Source organism: Coccinella septempunctata, chromosome 5 (assembly GCF_907165205.1).
Source record: "Coccinella septempunctata chromosome 5, icCocSept1.1, whole genome shotgun sequence".
Taxonomy (NCBI): Eukaryota; Metazoa; Arthropoda; class Insecta; order Coleoptera; family Coccinellidae; genus Coccinella; species Coccinella septempunctata.
This window is the reverse complement of record NC_058193.1, coordinates 25,527,829-25,543,004: the sequence shown is the minus strand read 5'-3', so window position 1 is coordinate 25,543,004 and position 15,176 is coordinate 25,527,829. Positions and strand designations below refer to the sequence as shown.

The following is a 15,176-nucleotide window of genomic DNA, read 5'->3' as shown; positions in this document are numbered from 1 at the left end:
CAAGTAACTGCATATTATTTGTCAATAATTTCATTTTCTTTCATAGCAAAAATAGATTATATATTTTAAAACTGTCCTTTCCATGCAAATAACTAGATTAGGGATCTCTTCAATCAATTTGTATAAACGTTAATTATGTTCACCATTTTCCGAAGTAAATTCACATTGTGATAAATTACTGAGACTTTTACGTATAACGGACAATACAGCGTTTATTTGAAACTCAAAGATGTTTCGACGTCATAATCTCACATTTTCGTACTATACTGTGTGGAATGTGTCAAATTTCCATGGCCAACCGAGTGCTTTTACAAAAGTGAATGGAGTATATACAATAATATTATGCGATTAACGCAATATGATCTTAACCCTTTTCTGCTTCTTTTTTAGATTTAAATTCGGCATGAAAATAGTATTTCTCTTTCGCCCTTCAGTTATCGCAGTAGTGTACGTACGAAATTTCAACTCTTTCGATCCAGTAGAGCAGGCGAAATATATACTGTGACAGATTGACAGCCAGAAACGAGAATGATCCTATAAGGGCTCCGTTTTTTCATCGAATGAACAGGACCCTAATACATACCATCGAAATTTCAATCATTTTCCACTACACGAGCAAGGATTCGGCCAAAAAGGGAATCACTATATTTCCCTTCAAAGGAACACTCAGTTCACGAGATGGAACCCAACTTATCGTTTTTTATGGTCTTTCCTTAGTCCGAGATCGGTCGATATGAACTAGAATACACTTTGAAAGAAGTCCTTGGGACGAATACGAGCAGATTTCGGCTATATTCCATCGTAATCACGGTTTGAACTCGAATAAGATGAAAAGCATTTTCCGGAAGAGGGGGAGAACATAAAGAAGGCTGGTTTAATTACATATAGAATCGTTTTCTATGGATTCATATTGAGCATCTTCCGAATTTCAAATTCTTGAATGGAAAGATCGCATTAAGAAATAACCTGAAGGACTTTTACCTGTCTGACATAGGAATGAAGGGTCCTCTAGAAAAATCATTTTCTCATTCTCGTTTTCTTCAACTCTATTGTTATCTGCTAACCTACATTGTATTGCCTGTAGAGAAGGGTTATGATGAATCGAAAATGGGCTCAAACCTCTTGTAGAGGGTGCTTCAACTTTCGGAAGGACCTGATGTTAATCGGTTTTTCGTATATTACTTCCGAAATAAGCAGAATATAATACTGTCAAGTATTAGGTATTATTTATGGATACCACGACAGGTTATTCGCTTATGCTTCTTTTATTCTTCGGATTCACTAAGGGTAGTTTTCAAAGGGGAATTACCTTTTTCAGCAACCATTTTTTTGTTACCATTTTTCTAGATATTATTTATCAAAATAGTTTTCTTTGCATGTATGATGCACCAAGAGTCCTATTTTTTGCAAAGGAAAAGCTGCACAGAATATAATTTCAACAAAATTACCTTACCCTTAGTGAATCCAACGAATCGAAGTAGCATATAGGTACAGATATCTCTTCGCCAAAACATCGCCCAATGACTTGACATGTGGCTTAAGATATTTTGGCAAAAATGTGTCGAAATCTCAGTCGAAATTTGTTTCTCCTTGCTGAAGTTTTATTTTTGGAAAAGGAACATATATTTGAATTCAATTTACTCAAAAACGGCTGGATATCTGGATGAGATATCAGGAGTATCTATTTTAAAGAAAAAGCCGTCAAAAATACTATTTTGATAAGTATCATTTCATAAAACTGCTAATATATAAATTGGTCCAAGGAGCACTTGAAAATTACCTTTGATGAATTCGACGAATCAAAGAACCATATGCAAATAGCAGGTTCTGGTATCCTCAAATATTACCCAACAGCTGAACATACAGGGTGTCCCACAGAGCTGTGCCAAAGCATTGTGCTTAGTGCTTGTGAAAGCACATGAAGGCTTTTTGTGCTCCCGAGCATTGTACTCCCGAGCACTTTTTAAAATCAATGCTTAGTAATCTCTAAAAAGTACTTCTGGGGATTACTAAGCACTTAGCCTTCGGAAATCTTGTCGAAATGCAAATAAGCGATCAACGCGTTCTCACTTTACGAGTATGTACACTGAGAGAAGAGTTCATTCAGCTTATTAACATTAAATAAATGTACATTAAATTACTAATGATATCAACTTATTTCAAAGGATTAAATTGGGTCCTAATCACTGGCCAAAAAAAGATTAAAAATTCTGAACATTTTCGCCAACTTCATACTTCATCAAAAACATAGCTAAATAATTCTTCGTAGGCCACATGAACAATATTTCAAAAATACATAATCATCAATTCATCATTAATATGCGAAACGCCCAGGTTCATATGAGTATGAATATCCTAAGAAAAAGCAACCTGTAACCCTGTAAAATTCGGAGCTGACTACAATACCATTAAATAATTATTTAAAATTGAATATTACCGTCGATAAAAGTTGAGCATCGAGTTTTAAAATCGTACCTTTGTATTTTGCACAATTATTTTTTTATTTTTATACCGTAATTCAGTGAAATCTGAAGCAATATGTTTTCATTTTGAAAGGCGATGAAGTTACCTGTACAACTAATTTTGGTAATCATGAATCATGAAGTTAAGATTAGAAATTCACCATAAGTTTTATGGAAACAGTTGAGATCATGTAAGTAAGGAATATTGAAAGAAATTGAATACGTTAAAAATGGCAAATTTACTCATGTAAACGTCCCAAATGTAATGTGTACCTAGGTTAACTTACAAAAACGGTACGATTTATGAAACTCTGTCATAATATGACGCAATAAATTGATTTCGACATTTTCAACCCATAAACCAGAAAAATCTTCCTTTTATGGTATCATCGTATTCAATACCTCAAAAAAATCCAAAAAATTTCCTCTGTAAACATTTTTAACCTGCATAATATAATGAGCATGATTTTGATGATCTTACTTTTAAACCGCTAGATAAATTTACACTACAGGGTGGGCCATCCATAACTTTCCACCCCGAATTTTGAGCTTTGGGATGGAATAACGAACAAACGCTCAGGCAGGTCAAATTTGAAAGGGGGACAAATAAGGGTGTTCAAATAAGTTTTATATCACTACCCCTCTAGCCGCAACCCCTAACGGCTCTCATTTTTGAATATTGATGGAATACTGAGTCACTCTGTATAATAGTGAAGCGATGAAAAAAAAATACACTCATGCAGAAAATTAAATTGCCTTTCCAACAAGGTGCTGCTCGACCCCTTTTCCCTATTTAAAAATGAGACCTGTGGGGGGTTGCGGCTAGTGATGTCAAACTCATTTGAACACCCTTATTTGTCCCCTTTTCAACAAAATTTGACCTGTCTGAGTATTTTTTCGTTATTCAATCCCAAAGCTCAAAATTCGGGGTGGAAAGTTATGGATGGTTCATCCTGTATATGTGATGGGTTATATTTGGTATATCTAGATATTTTCGTATTCACGAGAGTAAAACTAGCCAAATCAAAATCACCCAACTCATGGGACAAAATGGATGAAGTATCCCTTCGAAAAAGTAGCGTTCGATTGTATTCTTGATCTCCGTTAGGGGATGATTCGTAATTAAAAGAAATTCCTGTTCATCATCCAGTCAACATCAACATTATGACACTATTTCAGATATAGTTATAGGTATGCACTCAAGACGACACCGTAATTCAATTCCATTTAAACTATCGATCCTCCTCAGCATTATTCTGCAATGTCATTTCAGGATAATAGCTTTCCCATTTCCAGTTTTATTACATACTATCAGGAAATGTTCATTGTACAAACCAGTCGTTAAAAATTTATTCTAGCCGCGAATATCAGGTTTCGGTTTTGTTTTATTGTTCGAAATGATAATTCTTCGGAATCGAGAAAAAATTTGCCTTCCATGAAAATTTTATAGAAGCACATATACATTACGCTTAGGAACAAAAAAGAAAACAATTGAGCAAGAGGTTGCACTTTCACATTGACTGCTAGACTGGTTGTTTACTGATTCCTGTTTGCTTTTGTTTTTCAGGCTTCGTTAAGCTCGGCATTTTTAATTGTTCCAATTCAAAAGGGAATGATGAACGTTCAGGCCAAAAAACTGCTTTTCAGAGACAATGCTCTCAATTTCTACAGTTATCTCTGGACTACTGCCTTTTATTGAGTGACGTTATAATACTTCGAATTATAATAGAAACACTGATTCTTTATCATATATTATCTCTCAAATATAATTATTTATATGTATATAGGCAAGCAAACAATTCTTGAGCAGATTTATTGGTTTAAGGTTCCATAATCCTTATTGAGAACATAGTCCAGTTAGCATTTAGGATGGTGCAATAATCTGATGGTGTTTTCTCCTGAAAAGCAAATGTAAAAAGAGAAAATACGCGAGAGGTTGAAGTCCTATCACATCAATCTTCGAAGTTAGACAGACGTCTTGACGAATCTTTTTGCGCGCTTGTTCCATATACCTACGTATTATATGATTTCCAAATTGAAAAGTATAAATTAATAATATGATTTGAATTGTGATAAATCTATAAATTCAAATTATGTATATGCTGTTGCACATGAAGCAACGTTTATTACACTTTATTCCTCATTCATTTCATATAATTTTATGGCCCAAATGAAGGAAAGTGGATGAAAATAGTAAAAAAATACCTAACTCGCCAACTTGTTCATGTTGAAAAAGTAGCATCAATTTCAACGCTTTTCAAGTTGCCATTATTAAACCCGGGGAACAGGACGAAAGAAACCTTAAATAGCTTCCTGATATTATGCTCGATATGACAAAAATGGTTTCGTGTTGCTTGAAGTTGGGTGAGAGAGAGTCGAACGAATTATGAAGAGGGATTTCCTGAAGTTTTCGAAGCTATTGTGAGGCTTTCATCGTAGTCGATCGATATAAAATTCAGGATCACACGAAGCATATCAATAAGATGAACTGAGTGTGAAGGGCTGCATCTCAATCTACACCAGATGCGTTGCAAATAATAATCGAGTTTGGTACATTAAAAACATTAATCGATATCTGAGATGGGCTCCAAAACGTAACATTGAATGATGCAACATTGTGTCAAAAATTTGCTTCTGTCAGATAGTTTTATTTTATTCCTTGTATTACTTTGAGAGCATTTTCCCCTACATAATCTAATTTTCTAGCATAACTTTGGCCGCAAACATGTCCAGAGTTAAAATAGGAGACTTATTATCAGAACCAATGTCTGAGCCTTTATGGCAATTTTTCAATTGATCAATATTCTTCAAAATAGTATTGTTATCGTAAGGTCTACTTTGCACGTTTACTGAGATGTAACTACTACCATACCAAAGCTGGCCCTCCATTTCCAGACATCTCACGATATTTAAAAAGTATCTGGGATGGCTTCGGGAGATAACATCCTTATCCTCGTCTACAGCTTCCGTGTGTTTTTTCTTTTGGCTCGTTTTGGATTCTAATTAGTTACTTGTTTTTAGATCGTTTATTTTTTAGTTCATATAACGTGTAGGTATATTTAAAGTCATTATATTCCAACTGAGATTTGTAATTCTCATTTTGATGTCACGTATATTTGTGGATATTAGTTGAAGCTTCTAAGAAAATTTTGATATTCAGGTCAGTATTTTTAACGAACTTATGCAGTACCTTTACTTGAAATATTCGAGAACAGAATTGGAAATGGAACGAGGCATAACCATAGAATAATGCAGAATATTATACACAATTGAAATGTACATGGGAATGATTATTTTTTCAACTAAACGATTTTTGATACGCAACATTGCTTTTCTCTATATCATAATCACGAATAAATTAAATTCATCAGTTTTTCCATGTTGTAATAATCTCCATGCAAACTAGGAGTGATAATGCAGTAAATTGTCAGTTTCAATAATGATAGCTACTAATACTACTTATTAACATATTCCATGAAGCATACTAAACCACGGAAAAATTTAAATTAATTTTTAAACATGGATGCAGAGACTCAACATAGTGAAACTTGAAAAAAAAGGACATTTTTAAATATAATATTTCTTCCTATATTCAATTCAGGGAGCTCTAGTACGACGTGTAATAATTGTGTAACAGCCTGTATAACTGAATGCCTCACTGGTAAACTGACAAGCATTCATCTAGGCGAATAAGCTAAGGCGAAAAAGATTTGAGGGTCGCGAAAAGCGATTCCAATCGATGAATCAAGTATCTGAAAGAAATTGAATGGAAGAATTATTTCAATCGAATAACAAAAAAATGCATGGGCAGTACTAGGAAATAAGGGGCGTAGAGGGAACCTTGTTTCATTCCAAATATTTTATTTTTTTTATGACATAAGAATAAAAGCTATATACCTAATGCTGAAATCATTGGAATCATGGAATCATAATCATCAATTATTACTCTCCCTCAGAAATTTAACCAAGGACCGTTCTTGTAAAATGCACAATTGGACAATTGAGGAGGAAATCAGTATTTAGTTTTTTCACCACGTGTACAGTGTGTTTCACGCAAGCGGGGCTCTGGATTTTGTGTCTTATTCATTGAAGAAAATTAAAAGATGAACCATCATGGCGATAATATTTTTCCATGGCTTTCCTAATGTGCTATTGGAAAAACCATCGCATTATTTTAAATACCGAAAACGGTAAAATTTTCCTCGCATGTTATACTTAAAACTTTACTGTTATTTTATGAATGGAATGGAATTAAATTTTCCCCTCGAACATATAAATTTAAAGGGAATTCTTCCTTTAATTCCATTCTATTCAAAATTATCCCAAGGAAATGAAATCAACATTCGTTACCCATGTTGTTTATGGTTCAACTAATATTTGATGTCAAATGTTGAAGTTTTATCGACTTTATCACATTTGGAGTCAAGTGTTTGTAAAACAGAGACAATATGGATATATTTTCCATATTTCTATTTCAAATTTCCTCAGTTCAATTTTGAATGAAATTTTTTGCAATGAATATTGTATAATGTTTAATTTATACACATATATGGATTGAGAATTGATTGAGTATTCAGAAAATATGAGAAAACTTTTTTGAATATCTGGAAAATTGGTCGGAAAATGTCTATTCAACATTAATTTTCTAAACTATTAAAATCCGGCAAAAAAATTTTGTTCTATCATAACTTTTCATCCCTATGTTCGATAATCTTTCTGATAGCACATTTGAAAAGTCCTTTAAAATACTATCATGCTGGTGCTTCAGTTTTTGATTTTGCTCAATGAATAAGTCACAAAATCTAGAGAACTGCTTGCGTGAAACACACTGTACCTGCATGAATGGGATATATGTAGTTTATTTATGAGAAAATAAATAGGGTCTTTGTCCTTAATTATGTCGTTTGTGAGGTTTGAGAAGAATCACCCTATTTTTATACAAGTTGACTTTTATACTGAGTGGAAGGGGAATTCGGGAGGAGTCAAGCATGACTCTAAAAAATTGACAAAATGGTCGGGATGAACGATGCTCAAATTCTCGTTCTCAACAGAGAACGACGCTTAGTTTGACGGAGTCATGGCTTCCGAGAGGAGAAATCTGAATTGTTGACGACGGAATTGAGTTCAACAAGGCTTAAGATGATCGAGTTTGAGTTTTCGTTGTTTCGATGATTCAGTTGGACTAGAACTTCAGTAAAAGCAGGTTTAACTCTGGGAGTTATTGAAGTGCAAATTTAAATACCTACTCGTAGATAATGTACAAATATGGGTGGCGCAAGCTTAGAGTCATATTAATTTTCTTGATGTAATACTCACATAGTGTAGGGTGTTTCTGAATTGATGCATAATAATCTTCCAGTTTGAGAGGCAAGCAAAGGGGCAGTTCTGGTGTCCCTAACACTCTCTATATTTACACTTTGCGATGAATGAATATTGGAAAATTGTTTATGAATGTCTTTCCATTCCCATGAAAAGAATAAAGAAACGTAATTGATTATTTCCAATGTACCCAAGTATAAGTATAGTCTGCGCAAGCAACAAAAATTTCTTTTGAACCTTCCAAGTTGAAAATATTTTCCACAAGCGCTTGGATAATTCATTCAGAACTTTTTATTCCTTCTCACTATTCAAATTTCTAGGTTGTTATACCCACTTTTGGGTTTAAGTGGCACGTCAGGAGAAAGAACAGAAAGGAGCTTTTGGCTTGAAACTAATACTAATTTGCAGCATGCCACTCTGTATATGAAAATAAATCGCGGAAACGAGTCTGGGGTTCGATGTTACGGTGGAAATGCTTTCTTCTCACCGTGCCATTGATTATTCTCTCAGGCAAGGGATTTTAGTTCTTTTCGATTTGTTGACAAGTTCTTTGTTACGGCTTCGTTTCGCTGAAGGCTTTGATGAGGTCTTGAAAGAAGTCTTTTATAAGGAAACAAAAAGGCATCCCTCTAGTTTTTCCCATTGAACATAAGCTTCGATAAAACGAGTTATACTCAATTCGAGTTTATTCGAATGTATGCAGCCAAATATCATATTGATTAGAGATAGTTTTAGGAAGGTAGGTATACATTTTTCTTGAAACTTTTAACAGGTTTTCTCTCTCAATATAACTAGTCATAAAATTCGAAGAATGATTAAATATAGGCACTGAAACGTTACATCAAGAGTATGGTTCGTAAGCTAACAAAATTCAGGAAAACGGCTGACAGCTGTTATGTGTCAAGCGATCCCGACAATAATATGTACTTCTAAGACTCCTCTCACACGGCTTTTAACCCGTTATCACGAGTTATATTGATAAAATGGCATCTTTCACACGTGTCCCGGTTCACTTTCGCACCGGAAAACAACCGGATGATACTTTTGGCGGCGCTTATCACCGTCCGTCACATAAATCCTCGTTGGGATATCGAGAGGCACGGCAACTTTCAGATGATCGGGTTTTATCCGTATGGTTCAGTTGTTTTCCTCCTCGATATTATTCAAATACGAGTTAAATTCATCATCTGCTTGCGGCGTTCAGATTTCTTTCGAAAAACTGCTTTTAACAGTCTAACTATCGGCCAATTGCATTAAATTCTACAATTTCAAAGATTATTGAGAAAATAATTAAAAAAAGATTGGCTGGATTTTTCAGATTGTCTCAAGAACAGTATATGGTTTTCAAGCAAATAGTTCAACGCTGGGACCAGTTGCAGACCTGGTAGAAAATATAATAAAAAAAAATAGACGACGGTTATTATGTTGCTATAATATTCATAGATCTCAAGAATGCATTCGATACAATAGATCATCACAAGCTCATTGAAAAACTGGAGCTACTTGGAATACGGGGACCAGCCTTGAAACTTATAAAATCATTTCTACTAGACAGATCTCAATATGTTGCAATAAATGGAAAAGAAAAGTAGAAGAAGAAAAGTCAAAACCGGTATACCTCAAGGATCAGTCCTTGGACCTCTATTATACCTGCTGTATGTTGAGAGCTCATCAAAGGTGAATCTACCAGGAAAATACTATATGTTTGCAGATGACACAGTATTATTATTTTAAAATAATGAGTTGAAGGAACTTGAAAGAATTGCGAATAGTGCTCTACTAACATTTTTTAAATGGTTGTGTCGCAACAAACTCGTAATCAATGAAGATAAGACAGTCTACATGTTGTTTAGCTCCATAAAAAAAGAAAAAACAAACACGATATTTCACTGAAGATAAACGAATGTGTAATCAAACGTGTGAACTCTTACAAATATTTGGGATTGGTTGTTGATGATGAACTTGGATGGAGCAATCACGTCGACACTGTAATCAATAAAATCAGCAGTATGATTGGTCCTATTTCCCATATACGAAATTACCTTACAGACAAAGAAAAACTGATGTTCTACAATGCTCATATAAACAGTGTACTAATTTACTTATTAGTCATATGGGGCAATACCACCAAATTCAACATAAATAGGTTGCAACGATCACAAAACAAAATAGTGAAATTCCTATTCAAGTTGCCATTTGATACACCTACCACATTGCTGTATAGTAGATATCCCATTTTGCCTATACACAAGCTCTATTTACGAGAATCGTACATGTTTGTCTACAAGATCACCAATAATCTCTTGAAGAACGGCCTAACAGTGGAGAGCAACATCATCCATCAATATAATACAAGAAATAGAGACAGATTCAAGCTGGATAAAAACACAAAAACAAACTATGGTAGAAGAAGACCTAGCTATGCCGCTGTAGAACTAATTATTCTGTGAGAACAACTGTATGTTGATTAACAGAATAAACTTTATTATTATTATTAACTAATAGTTCTCAACTGTTCAGATCATTTTCTCACCTCTCAAAATATTCTTCAATAAATATTTAAATTTTTACTATTAATGTTTCAAGAGAGATGTAGGACATGCATCGTGGGAAGTCTGATTCAGTAATGGAAATATGTTCCCACTACAAGGTGACTCTTTGACTCGTACAAATATTTTAACAGTAGATTCTTGAGGTCAACGGAAACTCTTTTTTCCTATACCTCTTTTTCCGATTAGACCCTGATAAAACAAAATTACCTTCGGAATAACTAGCTAAATCTGTGACACTACACATTTGTGAATCTTTTAAACATAGTTCATAGTTGTATTCAGCCAAACTACCCAATTTTTCAAATTTCACAGATACTTTTCAATTTTCAACATCAAATTACTCGAAAACGGCGTATTATACGAGAACATATTAAAATACTTTTATTTTGAAAATCGCTCAAACGTTCAAATATTCATTAGATAGCGTCCAACTTAGTTTCAAGAGTTGGGTTCTTTGAATTTTTGGTATTTGTATGGTACTTAATGGTCACATTGAGAAAACTGGAAGATGTGTATGATATCTTGTGTTCGAAAGATTCATGAAATAAATGAAAAACTTTATTCTGAAATTCATTTCATTCGATAAAACCGTTTTTGAGATAAAATTAAAAATAACATTTTCATGGCTTTTCACCAGCCTGTATCCAGAAAAAATGGTGAAGGAAAAAGTGTTTCTTCGGACCTTCAGAATTTACTGTTAAAATATTTGTAGCAGTCAAAGACTCACCCTGTGTATTCGTTTGAGATATACAGTATGATTTATTTATTTTATCGCAAACTTTCAATGATCATAACGATTGAACGACAACTTGGATTTTCATTTGAAACTTCTGTCTACACTTAGGAGGTATTTTTTTTAACTAATATCGATATCGGTAATATCGATTGCGGGTAATGTAAAAAAACCTCAAAATGTGTATATTCCTGTACATTACTGAATATCTGGTTATTTGAAATTTAAATCATTCAAAAGTAGTCATTCTCCTATATTAATTTCCTGAAATTTTAATGAAAATTCATGAAGGCGTTCAAGAGTTATGTCGACTAAGTGTTTTTGATGAAATACATTGAACATCCTGTATATAATATAGTTTATAATATTTCGAAACCTGATTCAGACTCAGCAAAATATTCTGCATCTGCACTCAAAGCTTTTGTTGACCATACTATATGGAGGCTACGTATATGGTTTATATTTCAACAATTATAAAAAATTAATTGATGTTAACTCAATACATTTTCCAATATGAATCAATTGAATCACATTTGACTTCTGCCTCTATTAAATAGAGCCTTCGAACATACCGCCTGACCCCACTCCTACGTCTTCAACCCCAACTTTCTTCACAGCAAAAAAACGATTTTTTCCCCCTACAGAAATGCGGTTGTGGGTTAATGTCAGAGAATTATTTTGTCCCTTCTTTATTCACATGTTGGGTTTCCACTTCTCGAAGGTTTTCCAGGCAGACATTAAAAATGCCGTTGAAGGTCTGTCCTAAACAAACATGTTCCATTTCGTTTCATACGAGGAAAGTTGCAACGACGGTTTTATATTGGTGGAATACAAAAGTTTTCAACTTTTCATTTATAAAATGGAATTTACTCCCGTTTGAACAGTTAACAGTCTTATGTACTTTGTTTCCTAAGTTTGACAAGAAGAATTTTGTAGAATGAACACCTCACTTCCCTTCTGGAGGAATTTAATAGAAGGCGATTCGTTTCTAAAGAATTTTCCGGTTGCAGAATTTATGTAAACTCGGAGGTAATTTCTTTTCCACGACCGTTTTGGTGATTACAAGCTGAGAGCATGATTTCATCCGAAATTTACGAATTCGGGTCGAATTATCTTTAGCGAAATCTGAATCAAATCGATTTCGGCAATTTGCATTACCTCTGAGTCATTGCAGTGCAGGCTTCATTGATGCATAGCTTTTATTATATCGTCCCTGTTTTTCTGATGATGCAGCCCTTTACATATTTGTATATAGAATTTAGCAAACTTCACAAAATATTGCATATTGAAATATATGGTGGCAAAGGGTTCGCGACCAATTTCAGATGATTATTTATTATTCTAGATATTGAGCAAGTGAAGAGATGGAACCCCAATGGGGTTAAGAAGAAACCTAGGCGAATCTCAGGCAACCCTTCACGATCGGACATATATGAATGAAAATTTTAAATTTCGTATGATAAAAAATATTGTATGAGTATTATAACCTGATTTTTCAACCAGTGAAGATAGTAAACTCTTACAACCTCATGCGAAATTCTCGATTTTCATTCATCAAAAAATAATTGAGTCAAATTTGCTATTTCGAAATTTCTTAAATATGTTTAATGCTTTATTGCTTCTTGTTGCTCTTTCCTTAATCCACAGAATCTCCTGGTTGGAGATGGGATCTATGATGATCTTTGTACAAGATTTTTTATTTCCAATAGTTCTCGAATAAATAGGACTTGAAGTCCAGCTCTGAATTCTTCTAAAGCTGCTAGGCTACCCGAAAAATGATATTTTTCTAATATTCCCAGTAGGTACCTGCTTGGTTCTAAACTAATACTTCAAAAATTCTTTGAAATTTTGAGGGTTCTGGGTTCTGGCAAATAGTTTCTCCGATAAATAATATAAATAAGGATTTCGCTTTATTTCTACTGATGCTATCCACATAACATTCTGTATAATAATGAATAATATAATATCTTCATTCCACTGAATATACAGTGACGTTAGCAACTTGAAAAGTATAATAGAATAATGGAAAGGATCAAGCCTTAACAGGGAGGCAATGAATAAAATAATAAGAATTAATTCAGATGGTGGTACTCTGATATGAATATCAACACCCGCTGATATGAATATCAACAAGTGTTACGGTCAGAATTGAGCTAGCCAATCTATTCTGTATAATAGATATATTTCAAAACTATCTCAACTCACACATTCGGACTATCGACCTACCCTGAAAAGTTAAAGTCCATTTCTCTCTTCCTTCTAGAGTTTGAGTGTTTACAGTTGGCCGGACTAACAGAATTGATTTCGAACATGAATTCTTCATCATTGAGTCCAACCCAATCCTTCGAGACCATATGCGACCAAAATTTTAAAATTACAGATTACAAACATCTACCGTAAAAATTTTGGTTCGGAAACTGAATATATCTATTACTTTTTTCAGAATTAGATACCATTGTACGAAAGGTTGAAGTGACAAATTATATTGACAGGGTATACTCCTTCACATTTATATTCGTTGGCTGAAAGCTTCAGAAAGGTTTTATAAGGAAAAATACATCTTGCACCCTACACTTAATCGATTTCTGATATGTAATAATACTTTATATATTTCCTCAAAACACAAATCATAATACGAGGATGTATTGATATCTAGTTAGCCTAGACCAGTTCTATGCATAAAAAAATATTGCGTTACCATAGCAACGAACAATAAATTCATTAGAAGTGTCAGTGTGAAGTTTGAGTTCAAAAAAGTAAACCAGAGTTACGCAATAAATTAAAAAAAAAAAAGATGTCCACCGAAACTTTTAAGATTAGAATATGTAGAGTAATAAAATATTTTGACATTGAAATTTTGTTTGGTTCTATAGTAGGCTAAGAATTTTTCAATATATCCTCGTACAGTTGAAGCGAAGAAAAACTGTTCAAATTAAAAAACATAATTACAGAAAAATTCATTCCATTGAAAATATTCCATGTTTTAATTGTGCCATCCGATAGATCATTTTGAAATAGTGTTTACAGGTTTGAAAAAGTTGAAGAATTTTGTGTCGACTTTGTGACGGGGTTGTCCCGGAGGATATTTACGTTTTTCCTAAAATTTTAGTTGAATATAATATGTGTAGAAGGTTACAACTAGACTGAACTGAATTCCTTGATTGGATGGTATTCTACACATTATTTTTTTTAGAAATAAAAGATCTATTCTCAATAGAATAGTACATAGATTAAAACGGAATAATTTCACTTCAGGTGGCAGCACAGGGGTGGGGTTTCTCCTCGATGCTGATATTGACTTTCTTGGGGTAGTTTCCCTTCTCTTTACATTAATGTCCGTTGGAATATGAGTGACAGGTCATTTCCCACATATTCTCTTACGATAGTGAATTTACGAATTTCTTAGAAGTGAAAACACCAAGATGGTTGATGGAAATTGATTTGAGTCTTTTGATTTTGGGAATATACAAAATTAATGGATGTTTTGGAATATGAATTAGAAGCTTCACCTTAATGGAAATATGTATCTTATTTGAAAAATTGAAAAAGCTATTGATGAAAACTTTCGATTTGAAAGGATCAAAATCATCAATAAATTTGCACTATTCTTTTCGATTTGTTTTCCGAAACATTCACATATATAGGTCATGGTGCAGTGCTGTGATAATCTAGATATCTGAATATTTAGGAAGCAGATAGAAATTTATTCTTCTATAAAGTTACTCAATAGCTCGAGCTCCACGAAATAATAAAAAATTCCAGGACTTTTTATATCAGGAAAAACGGTGTTGTTGTATTCCGAGAATTGCATTGAATTACTCTGAATTTCAACTCTATGATGCCATTTTGCCAACATGCAAATTTGACTGCATACTCAGTTTCTACACTATTTATATCGATTATTCAAATTTTTTCAGACTTGCATCTAAATCATCGCTAAAGCGGATGGAAAAATGGAACTCATCAAACTGAAGATTAATTGAAAAACTTGTACAAAATGGGGGCCAATCAATCTGCTAGGAATGAGAAGAGCTTCTATGGGGAGGAAGGTGAGATACAATTTTCTCCCGACTTTGTTTTGTGCACTTCTTTCTCTAAGAAAAATGATTA

General features: G+C 33.6%; 1 protein-coding gene across 2 annotated transcripts in view; it reads left to right on the top strand.

Moving 5' to 3' along the window:
* The window catches only part of LOC123313383 (serine/threonine-protein kinase 32A), a 78,983-nt gene that overhangs the window by 3,111 nt on the left and 60,696 nt on the right, over window positions 1-15,176 (top strand). For both annotated transcript variants that reach the window (XM_044898249.1, XM_044898246.1), the window contains exon 2: window positions 14,984-15,115. In XM_044898249.1, coding sequence (XP_044754184.1) covers window positions 15,064-15,115 — 52 coding nt within the window. In that variant the 5' untranslated portion in view covers window positions 14,984-15,063. The remainder of the gene's footprint in view (window positions 1-14,983; window positions 15,116-15,176) is intronic.